The sequence below is a fragment of the Salvelinus namaycush genome, unplaced genomic scaffold (assembly GCF_016432855.1).
Source record: "Salvelinus namaycush isolate Seneca unplaced genomic scaffold, SaNama_1.0 Scaffold87, whole genome shotgun sequence".
In the NCBI taxonomy this organism is placed as follows: Eukaryota; Metazoa; Chordata; class Actinopteri; order Salmoniformes; family Salmonidae; genus Salvelinus; species Salvelinus namaycush.
In genome coordinates, this window is record NW_024061608.1 from 411,737 (window position 1) to 424,370 (window position 12,634).

The 12,634-nt window shown below is 44.4% G+C and overlaps 1 protein-coding gene across 1 annotated transcript; it reads left to right on the forward strand.

Annotated features, from left to right (window-relative positions):
* The first annotated feature begins 5,347 nt into the window (after positions 1-5,347).
* LOC120043107 lies at positions 5,348-12,213 on the forward strand. Its single transcript, XM_038987830.1, has 8 exons — positions 5,348-5,381; positions 5,479-5,634; positions 5,778-5,902; positions 6,295-6,330; positions 7,248-10,888; positions 11,177-11,385; positions 11,702-11,789; positions 11,964-12,213. Exons 2-8 carry the CDS (start codon positions 5,566-5,568, stop codon positions 12,146-12,148), a joined length of 4,353 nt encoding a protein of 1,450 aa, XP_038843758.1. The 5' UTR covers positions 5,348-5,381; positions 5,479-5,565; the 3' UTR covers positions 12,149-12,213.
* The last annotated feature ends 421 nt before the right edge of the window (positions 12,214-12,634 follow it).

Here is a 12,634-nt window from a genome sequence, read left to right on the forward strand (position 1 = left end):
ACCCTCCCCGTCATCACAGACAACCAGGGCTACACGCCACTACACTGGGCCTGCTACAACGGTACGTACTGGACAGAGGGACAGCGAAGTGAGCCCGAGGCCACAAACAAATACACACATAAATATAGCGTGTCTTAAATCACCACAGCCAGCTTCGGGAGGGCACGAACCGAGACAGTCCGCACAGGAGCCTTAAGAGTCCCTCAGACTGAGAGAGAGAGAAAAGGAGGGAGGGAGAGGGGGAGGAACAACAGGCTGGCTGGCCCACACTCATCCTCTCGTACCACCAGGTGTCCTTCCAGCAGATACTGGACTTCAGAGGAACTGCTGCTTCTATACCCCATCTTTACCTTTACCCACAAAGGTCCTAAACGATAGAAAGTGTCCGGCCAACAGACAGACACCTTATGATGGCAATAACCTGTAGTCCAAGGGGATAGTAGCACTTCACTGAGAGCAAAACAGACAGGGATCAAAAGATGTGGAAGAAGCATTTTCAAAACCTGTTTTGACTGTAGATATTGGGCTGAGTGTTTGGGCTGAGAAAAGACATAAGGAGTGATGTTTCATTTAAGTTTCATGAGAGTGATTGTCTTGTTTATCCGCACACTAAGACAGTCAGAACGCACCTAGCCTCTTGTCTGTAATCCATGTGGGAGGAGGGGAAATCATACATTTTTTATGAACAAACATTTTAATAAAATCATTCATGTCTTAAGCTCTGTGGGAATCAAAACATCGTAGTATTTGCTCTCATGAGTAATTGTAAAGATTTTATGCATCCCAAATGGAACCCTATTCCCTATACTGAATAGTACACTACTGTTGAACAGGGCCCATAGTGGTCTGGTCAAAAGCAGTGCACTCTAAAGGAAATAGGGTGCCATTTGGGATGCTGGTTTTGCATACCGGTATGTGAGCAACAGGACTTTTTGATGGGACATATTACATTTGTGTTATTAAACCTACCTGTCCTTTGGCCTCTAGAAAGTATTTTAGAAAGTAAATGATTAATTCATGTGTTCTTTCTTGTGATATTTATGTCATCATTTTGTGCCTTCGTTAGTTACTAAGAGGTGGTTAGGAGAGTAGGGGCAGCTGTATGAGCGAAAACAATGATGCACACTAAGTACTACAACGTTTGTGAAAAGCACCGATACTATCCCGAGGCATGTGAGGTGGAAAACATGTCTCCCTTGGAGAGGAGAAACACTGTAAACCAATGGTAGGACAGCAGCAATTAGATTTTCTTCTGTTGGAAAATAAATATCTATATTATTTGTCTTTGGTCTTATAATCAATGTTTTTTAACAGGTTTTGCTTGCTTTAACTTCTTCAAAAAATGAAACCACTCAATCCTTGTATGTGATTGCATGTTCAAATCCCCGTTTTTGTCTCTTTTTGAAAATCATTTTAACTGGAAATATGTGCAATACATTTGCTATGTTCACCAAATCAGCAACAAGAGGTTCACAGGTTTTTTCGTGTCATTATCATTCTTTTAAACGGATGAAACTAGCACGTACATATGAAATAGTGACTGAATTCGAAACTCTTTCAGTATCTGAAGTTTGCTGTATATTTTATGAGTAATAAATGTTATTTAATGATGAACTCTGGGTTATCGGTGTGGGTTATGTATTCTATTTTATTTTGCATTGCGTCCACAACATTACATTTTTAAAGGCAATAGTAGCCTACATTTGTTTACAACTCGCAGGATTTCCATGCGTGAATTTACAACCGCACAGAGCGTTGCATCAGCACGAGATTGGAAGTGCGTCAAATCTGTACAGCATTGTTACGTCATCACTGATAAACGTTGAAACTGATGAGAAACCGCGGGAGCAGTTCAGTGATTCTCGCTAGTGCTGGAGGAGCGTGCATTTTGGCAAGGAAATGTACTGATTTTGCAAGGACATGGAGAATAAAGAGTTCAAGGTAGGCATGTTATTTAAGCAATAAGGCCCAAGGGGTTGTGGTATTTGGTCAATATACCACGGCTAGGGCTGTTCTTACGCACGACGCAACCCGAAGTGTTCGGACACAGCCCTTAGCCATGTGGTTGGTATATTGGCCATATATCACGAATCCCCGAGGTGCCTTATTGCTATTTATTATAACTGGTTACCAACATAATTAGAGCAGTAAAAAATACATGTTTTGTCATACCCATGGTATACAGTCTGATATACCATGGCTTTCAGCCAATCAGCATTCAGGTTTCGATCCACCCAGTTTATAATTATTTTTAAATCCCCATTTATATTAATGACTGTGGATTAAATATTGTTAAATAAATAAAATTATGTGCTATTCATTCTGTAATATCAAACTACAAAGTCTATGGCCGGGGAGTCATGAGAGTTGGCTAAAGGTACAGTAGAATCTGTTGTGGGTCAAAGGTTGTTATGACACCACCTTCACATTTCCGTCCTAAATGGCACCCTTGTTCCCTATGTAGGCTAGTGCACTACTTTTGACTAAGATCCATACACACTGGTTGGCTGACGTCACGAAAAACATGCGTGCTCATCAATGGCCGGAATGCGTGTATCTTGTTATGACTCTAAACCTCAGCTAGCAAGTGCTCATTATGCAAATGTATTTGTTTGCAATTAACATTTAGAGACTAAATATAGTTTACATGTTGTCAACGTTCTAAGCGAACCCTGTCTATTTACCCTGTCTATTTTACCCACAGTTACTTGCCAGTGTTGTTGCTAAACAACCAACCCGTCTATATAGCCCCACAGTGGAGGTGTCATAATACCCATAAAACCTAGCGGTCAAACAGGGAGGGAAATGGTTCCAATCGTTTTTCCACATAAAATAAGGGCTGTGTTTAATGTGGGTTTACCGTGGTGTGACATTTTTATAACCATGTAAAGCTCTCATGGACAAGGTGACTTTTAGCAATACATTTGGCTCTATTTACTCTCAGATTCGAAATTTCTAATTAGCATCAAAGTAGACATGCAACACTACAAATCCCTGCAAGCTCCTAAACGTAATTTCTAGCTGACACCTTTGCTAACAGGTATTGTGTCAATTTAAAACTTGCACTAAACAGTTCACAGAATTGTCAATTTAAAGAAATGTTGCCAATGTATTAATTACTACATTTAGCTAACATTAGATAGTTAGTCAAGAGATTCTTACCTTTGCCTCGATCAGCATGATCATCGTGGCATTTGAAATTCTTTATGATAGCCACATTAGCAGCTAATTAGCGTTTCATTTTGGGGGGGTAAATACAGGTGAATATATTGATAAAAGTCACCTTGTCCTAGAGAGATTTACACAGTTATCAAAATGGTAAGCCTACCTGAAACACAGCCCTTATTTTAAGTGTTTCTAAAATCCACTATGGGAAAAATGTATGGTGGAAAAACAATTGGAACCATTTCCCTGTTTGACTACTAGGTTTTATGGGGATTTTGACTCATTACTGTGGCACTCTATAGGGCTCCGGCCAAAAGAAGTGCACTATATTGGAAATAGGGTGCTATTTCGGACACAAGCATAGATATGATGCATTATGATGTGACCGTAGAAATAGAATCACTAGAAAGGATAGAGCCTCTGACCATGGCAATTTGACTGGTAAACTGAACTGTACACCTGACATGATGTTCTGGTGATTCTATTTCTATGCATATGATGCATTATGATGTGACAATGAGTGTTGGGTTAATGGTGCTTTCAAGGCAAGTGATCTTGGTCAAATCATGACTTCCATGGTCTTTAGGTCGGAAAGTTGGAGCTCTAAAAAGATGCCAGAGTTTCCGACTTTATTTAATTACATTTTTAGTCATTTTTTTGTGATATCCAATTGGTAGTTACGATCTAGTCTCATCGCTGCAACTTCCCAACGGGCTCGGGAGAGGTAAAGGTCGAGTCAGGAGTCCTCCGAAACATGACACGCCAAGCCGCGCTGCTTCTGACTTGGAAATCCAAGTTGGATGACTGTTGAAAACGATTTTTCCCTGTCGGAGTTAGTTTTTTCCCCCCGGTTGTCTTGAACGCACTGAAGTCGGAAGTCAGAGAGTTCCCAGTTGTTTTCAACACGGCTAAAGGCGACACAGTAGGTGACATCCAAACATGACTTTGTCCTGTCTTTCAGGAGTCAGAGGTCAGTGGGAATGACCTCACCCTCATAGACCTGGATGACCCCATCAATGACGGTGATGTTATGAAGGAAGACAGGTAAGTGATTTACACTAATGACACATTTGTGACTGGTTACAGGATCACGTAGGCCTACAAATACAGATTCTGTAGTAGGTCAAAGGTCCTATGGAGAGGTAGGCCCAGAGCCATGTATTTAGAGAGATGGGACATCTATCTGCATTATGTTGCATTTACATCAATATGTATACATTATATGACACAGTATAATCAAAGATATCCATATGAGAGCTGGCTCCCCATGTGCAATATTGACATTTTAAACAATAATATGTAACTGAACATCTATTTTATAATTGACTTATTGGGTAAATGAAAGGCTCAAAGGCGCTAACATGGAGTCCTTTCTAAAAGTTTGCCAAATTCTCTAAATACTGTATATACCTCTGGATAGGCCGAGTCATCTCAGAGTATTGGAACCATATAATTCGAGTGATTCTCGGCAGGGTAGCCTAGTGGTTAGAGCATTGGGCTAGTAACCGAAAGGTTGCAAGTTCAAATCCCCGAGCTGACAAGGTACAAATCTGTCGTTCTGCCCCTGAACAAGGCAGTTAACCCACTGTTCCTAGGCCGTCATTGAAAAATAAGAATTTGTTCTTAACTGACTTGCCTAGTTAAATAAAGGTTAAATGTAAGTCGCTCTGGATAAGAGCGTCTGCTAAATGACTTAAATGTAAATGATTCTATTCTAATTCTAGAATGATTCATTCTACTTCTATGATTCTAATTCTATAATTGGAACACATCCTCACACTCACATTATAGCACATTATAGTGACCTTAGAGAGATTCCTTTTTCTGTATCTAGATCTGATAAAGATCACAGAGAGGTTGAGAGACAGACCACGTTGGAAGAGGCTGTTCTAGAGACAGATATCCAAACTCTGTCACTAGAGGCTGAAGGAGAGATTGAGATGCAGGAGGCTGATCTGAAGACAGATGGCACGTCTCAGTCACAGAAGGTTGAAGGAGAGATTGAGTTAGACGATGCTGTTGCCATCCCACCTCAGTCACAGGAGGTTGAAGGAGAGACTGAGTTGGACGAGGCCGTTGTCATCCCACCTCAGTCACAGAAGGTTGAAGGAGTGGGTGAGTTGGACGATGCTGTTGCCATCCCACCTCAGTCACAGGAGGTTGAAGGAGAGAGTGAGTTGGACGAGGCCGTTGTCATCCCATCTCAGTCACAGGAGGTATGATGTATTGTGTTTTGTGTTTTAATGACGCATTGAAGATTAAAATGACAAATGAATTTTCAAAGCTTGAGCTAGTAAAGGTCTTCTAATCTAGGAGGCCAAAGGTGAGAGTGAGTTGAATCAGGTTGATCTGAAGACAGCCACATCAACTCTGACACTGGAGGTCGAAGGAGAGAGTGTGATGCAGGAGAGTGATGATCTACAAACAGCCGGGACATCTCAATCCCAGGAGACTGAACGAGTGGCAAAGGTAAATGCTTCCAGATAACAGTGTGTGTGTACATTTCTGTTTGTGCATGCAGACAGTAGTTCGTAAACAGACATTGCATTAACAGTGCTATGGCGAATTTGATTGAATTCCAGCCTAAGTCTGCTTTCTGTCGTCCCCATCAGGCTGCAGTGGTGACCTTCACTAGCGTGACCCGCAAGGCTGCCGCCTCCCAGACCAGCCTCACCCTCAGCAGGGGAAAGAGAAGCTACCCAGACCTACACACCTTTGTGCAGGACATGAAGGATGGGTAAGTTGCTCTTTGGCTTCCCCATGCATCCCCTAGATATGTTCCCTATTAGAGCCTTGGTCAACAATAGTTCAGTATTTAAGGAATAGGGGCCATTTGGGACGCACCCATAGGGACAATCTCAATTGCATACTCCTCACGTCCTCTCTTCTCGCCTCCTTCTCAAAACCCATTGGATGAGAAAGCCCTCCCTTTTGACCTTCTCGTCCAATGGGTTTTGAGAAGGAGGTGATGAGTCTCGGGCAAATACAAGGGACTCAACTGACCAAATGACCAATCAGGGATGTTTGGATGTGGCCTAGTTCCGTAGAGGTCCATCCATAACGTAATCTAAGAGAATAGAGGTAATGTCATGTAGTTTAATTGTGTACCTTTATTTATTTACTTTTCAGCCATTGGAATCAGCTGAGTGAGAATATGCGTGCCGGGTGAGTTATAGTCACTTCTAAAGTAGTTCATGTTGGTAAGATGGACCAAACATTCCAAACTCTTATTGGTGGAAATCGTGCAGGACCTTTAATTCAGAGGTTCCCAAACTTTTTCACTCAGGCCCCCCTTTCCAGCATTGGGGAACATCCTGAACCACTGCTTTAATTGACTAGCTTGAGTGAACACATGGTGCAGCAGTGCAGCTCCGTTAACAAACTAACTCTGTATGGTCTTTTAACATTTCAGATGAGCAGACATGAGTTTAGTGCCAGGTGCATGGATATCACAAATTGGGTGATGGAGTCTACATCCACTGTGGTTATTCCCGCCCTTGACCTCACCATGCAGATAGAGCTCTCTGATTCGTCAAGCTCTTCTGGATCAGGAAGTACTGAGGCAAGAGAAGTGACTTCTCTTGGCCGCAGCGTCAGATTCAGCTTTAGTGGAGGACCCAGTAGGCGCACCAGTTCTAGAACCACTTGCAGCACACGAACTCCCACCCCTATCCCCTCCTCTCATAGGTACTTACCCCTATCATCTTCTCTCATAGGTACCTACCCCTATCCCCTCCTCTCATAGGTACCTACCCCTATCCCCTCCTCTCACAGGTACCTACCCCTAGCCCCTCTTTTCACAGGTACCTACCCCTAGCCCCTCCTTTCACAGGTACCTACCCCTATCCCCTCCTCTCACAGTTACTTACCCCTTTCCCCTCCTCTCATAGGTACTTACCCCTTTCCCCTCCTCTTCTTGTAGGTCTTTCTAAAAAACATTATTCCCATGTCCCTTGTTATAAGTACAAATATCCATTCCAGATCCACTTAGTGAGAAATACTACTTAGATACTTCCAAATTCTTGGATCATATTTTGTATTTTGTTACCATGTACTATTCATTTCTGTTGTGCATTCTGCAGGTCCATGACTTCCTTGCTGAGTGAGGATGAAGAGCGATATGTCTCCTCACCTGAGGGTGGTGATAGAGAGATGAGACACAGACCCCACTCAGCACCACTGAGATCTGTGTTTGGAATCTCTGAGGATTCTGTCTTCAACATGGTCCAGAGCGGCCAGTCGCAGAGTGACATCGTACTGTCGTCCAGTTGGAGTAGACGGGAGAAATACAGACCTGTCAAAATACCAACGGACACCAGGTTTATGATGGGTATTGTAGAGTTGGTTATGAACCTTCTCAACTCCAGATTGGCTGAGCTAATGCGAAGTCTCAGTCAGGGAACTCTAGGTCCGCTGTCTGGTAGTTACTCAGCAAGTCAGCAGTTTGCCCAAGAGATGCTAAGCATGGTGTCTGCTAAGATGTATTCCCATGCCATAGAGCATATTGCGCATGGCCACAAGTCTCCCCTTGAGTTAGAGAGGGACCTTGAGGCCATATTGGGTCCTCTGGCTGGACAGGTTATAGTCATCATCATAGATAGCATCTTCAAGGCTAAAGCCAACGGAGGAAACAAGGGGCGAGCGACCAGCCCCTTGACCTATTTTCTCACTGCCATTTCGGCAGAAGTACAAAGCCTAGTTGTTCAGAGATCGGCTAGTAGACCGTCCACCAGACTGTCCAACAACGACCCACTGCTGAACATTTCCAAGTCAAAGGTCTTAAGATCAGTTCTGCTCAAAATGGCAGAACTCTTTGGTCAAGGTCCAAGTGAAACCTGTCTAGTTCCACTAGTCCAGAGTCAGTCCGACAACTCTATTTGCGACTGGACTCTGAATGCAGGCACCATTCATCCAAGTCAATTTCTGTCCAACAACAGAATGACAGAAGTGTCATCCGATGTTGTGGATCTTGTACTTGAGGTTTTTGGGATAACAGGATTTTTGGATAGCAGGAGCCCGTCAAGGCCACAGAGTGCCTGCTCCTACAACTCAGCTAGTGGAGCAATAGACATGAGAGCTCTTGCTGGGGACTTGGTCAGACAGGTGTCTGTCAAACTCAGACCCTTTGTCTCTGAGAGTCAACTCTCCACCATGTCCATGACAGATCTGTCATCATCTATTTCTGACTCCACCTTGAAGCAGTTGTGTTGTAGCTCTGCTGTTGCTGCAGCAACTGTCTGTCAAGCAATCAAAACGGAGCTCGAGAGCCAGAGACCTACCAACCTGTCAGCCAGAGACCTACTATCGTCTCTGGTAGAGACCATTGAGGACATGGATATCTCTGACGTCCTCCAGGGCCCGTCGGCCATTTTGGAGGAGGCTGCTATGATAAAGCACCCAGAGATGTCCACCTCGATAATATACAGGTCTTTGCTTCTCGACTCATCTCTCGCCTCCTCTAACATGGTCACTGAGAGCATTATCTTCAACAGTCCACGCCCATCAGAGGAGAATGTGAGTATTCAGAAGGTGCTCCCTTGTGATAAAGTTGACATCCTCCATGGTCAACCAGTGGAGGAGTATATCATCAAAGCTGAACAATGCATCACTCAGGTTATTCAGGATGCAGCTGTGACATATACTGGCGTGCTGGATAAAACCGACACTTGTGGGAAACTGTCGGAAGTTCTGTCTGTCTGTGTTTCCGCGGAGAATATTGAGGAAGCATCCTCTGATCTATTTGGTGGAATTATTTCCGACCTGCATGAGGTATTTGAGGTCAATAAGGCCTCCATGCGTACGAAATCAGGTCGCAAAATGTTCTGGGTGGAAGTGAGTTCAGGTTCCCAGAAGATTTATACCAAAACCCTGGACAAACTGAAGAAGCTTTTCACCTCTCACCTTCTCACTGAGGGAAAAAATACTCCTGTGCAAATTGAGCTCTATGACACTAGACTACTTGTAACTGAGACCACTGTGGAGGTATCTCCTGTACAGAAGACAGACAGTAATACCTCTTCTATGTCCTCAGCCTCAGCCCACCAGTTCACCCTCGACACCTGCACTAAAGGGGTCATCAAACAGGTGATCTCGGTGCTGAGGTTGGAGACTTCAAAGGAAGACCGCTTCGCTTCCGTTGGGGAGAACACGTCAAATGCGTCCTTCGACTTCAACCAGAAGTTGGACACGATCATTTCGAAATTGGAGGACCTCAGCATTTCGAGTGACGTGGCGTCAGCTGAGATTGCCACGCTCACGCGATCTCGTAGTGCAGCCAGCAGAACCTCTAACATTTCCATCCAGAGCTTTCACAGTGCTGAGTTCCGAGCTAAGGCCAAACAGATTGTGCGTGAGGCCTTTCTCAGAGCTGCTAGCGAAGCCAACTGTTCTTTGCCACAGAGCATGCCTAGCATCACCTTCTCACACCATGTGGTTTCTACAACTGAAGATATATTGAATATGGTCATGCAAGACCTTGAAAGTGTATCCCAGTACACAGTGGAGGACGCAGACTTCTTCCCACTAGGAGAGAAAAAGCTGCAGTCCCAACTCAATCCCAGAGTTGTCTTTGACAACTCATTTTTTGCTGCTCAAATCATGTACCACAGAGTAAAGGATAGACTGAACGTCTTTTTGTCTTTTCCACCCGTGTCAGTCACCACAGCTAAAGATGTGCTGGACTCCACCCCTGTGGAGACACTCAGATGCTCGAAGTCCCCTGACACTGCTCTTGTTAAGGACAGGAGCCGCCCTCCGTCTGTGAGAAATGAGAAGCCATTTTCAAAAGTCAGTTTGACTAAAAGGTTTAAAGCCCTTGTGTCTTCGAGTGGCTCCTCCACAGACCACCATGTAATTGACACATGCAGTGAGGATGTCAGTCTGCCCACCAGGAGTATGTCAGTTGTGAGCGACACCAGTTTGAAGAGAGCCTCTCCTCTCCATGGTAGTGGATTGAGTGAAAGTTGTGAACCTCTTGTGGCTCTACAAGACGGAACAGTGGCAGTCAGCCAAGAAGGCTTTAGCAAAACTGCAAAGAAGACGCTCAGCTTGATCCTAAATGTGATCAAGTGCAGATTGGCCAACTCTGAGAGTTCATCTGTTGGGCAGAATGCAAGTGAGGAGTGTCTGATAGCCACTAATATGTTAGACTCTCTACTGGAGAGCCTTGACCTGTTGCCTGACATGAGCGCTGCCGATGAGATCACAAGGACAGAATGCCATACCTCTAACGCAATGGACAAGACAGGTTCACAGTCAGCGCTTGTGAGCCAACAAGAAATGAACATATCTGACACCGGTATCATAGTGAAAACTATAATGGACACATTGAAGGCAGATGACCCAGAATTGACTTCAGCAGAAGAAAATCTGGATAGGCTTCTGTCAATTGAAGCCCTTCAAGATGCGTCTGGCAACCTGATCGCAAAGGTCCATGGTCTCATTCAGGAGATAACCATAAGCCGCCAGCTTCAATCCATGACTGGCCACAGAAGCCTCTCTCAACCAGCGCTGCCAAAGCCAGCACTGAGGAAGCTGTCAAAGGACGATGCGTCAGAGCTCGTTTACAGCTTTGCCCACACTTCTGTTAGCAGACTCCTGGGGCAGTGTTTGGGTAGGCCTATGCCACCCACTGCTGACAGGGTTTTGGATCAGGTCATCAAGTTGATGACAAACATGGTGATGGACAGCCTGACTGATCTGTCCAAGTCTGCAATGGAGGGTGGTAAGTGAAAGTTCCTATTTTCATCTGCATAGGACTTCATTGTAACATGATGCTCAATACATTGCGTTTTATGATGTGAACTTTGCTGGATGCGTCCAAAATGGCACCTTCCATGTTTAGTGCACTACTTTTGACCCGAGCCAGACCCTATGGGCCCTGTTCAAAAGTAGTGCACTATAAAGGGAAGAGAATGTCTTTTGGAACGCAGTGACTGCTTTCCATTGTTGCGTCCTCTTCTCCCAGTTATTGTACCCAGGTCAGTCACACCAGCTTGCTCTTCTTACTTAGACACCAGCAATGCCGCAAGTGACATCACTCATGGCGTTGTGGCTGACCTTAATGCTACTGAGGAATTCCCTGCCAGGGGCCTTAGCCCGGCTGATGTAAAGGCTGACGGCATGGCCCGCCTTCCCTCTGCCAGAGGGGAAAAGACTAAGAAGAACAGGAAGTGGCGCTTCCTACCCAAAATTGGCAAGATTCCAAAGATCAGGATGAAGGTAGGGGGCTCTGGGGCTGAAATGTACCCTACAGATTCACTACACCCCTATTGTCTCTCAGCATTAGAACAATGCTGTTGTCATTGTCTTTAGGAGGTTGAGTGAGGCCGCTGTAATACAATCCTAATACACACGGGAGAGAGTCAATGTCTGTGTCCCAAATGGCACCCTATTCCCTATATAGTGCACTACTTTTGACCAGAGCTCTATGGGCCCTTGTCAAAAGTAGTGCCTTACGTAGCCAATAGGGTGCCTTTTGGGATGCATACCATATATTTTACACAGGCTCAGTTGTCCTGATGTGTTTTGTCAACAGCTGTTCAAGACAAAAGGGGAACCGAAGAGCCACCCTGAACAGGATGCGCTGCCTACCAAACGTCTCAGAGAGACTCATATTTCACAGAGTAAGGGATAAGCATCGATAATGTCATATTGATGTATCACCCTATGGCCAGCTTGTTAAAACAGTGACTACAGATACAGGTGGACAGACAGGCAGACAGACAGACGGATAGACAGGCAGACGGACAGACAAACACACACGTTCATTTTCTGATTATGAAATATTCTTATCACAGATGCTGAGTGTGAGGTTCCAGAGGTTCCATCCACTTCCCCACCCAAGGAGGACCTGACAACCACACTGGCCCCTGCTCCCCAGGAGTGCCAGTCCCGTAAACGCCCTCTCTTAGTCAGGGTGTTACGAGCTATCTCCAGAGCCGTCTCCAAACCATTCAGAGGAGCTTTTGGGAAGAAGAATTAGCCAAATGCCTGATTTTATTACTATTTTAATCAGAGCCTTTATTTAATAAAACATTACTGCATTGATTTCTGTCTATAGTAGTCTTACTGTTTGTGCAAGATAATGGTAAAGTACTTCAAACCACATAGTCAAACGTATTTATAGTGAAGCACTTCATATATGTTTTATTTTATTTATCCTTCATTTAACTAGGCAAGTCAGTTAAGAACAAATTATTATTTACAATGACGGCCTACCCCGGCAGAACCTGGATGGATAAGATGAACAGAGAACACTTTGTAACACTTTCTATGAAGCCCATATCTATAATGCATACACTCAAGTTTACTCATCATTGGGAAAGGTAGGCCAAACGGCTTTTACTTATCATTGGGAAAGGTAGGCCAAACGGCCTTTACTCATCATTGGGAAAGGTAGGCCAAACGGCCTTTACTTATCATTGGGAAAGGTAAGCCAAACGGCCTTTACTTATCATTGGGAAAGGTA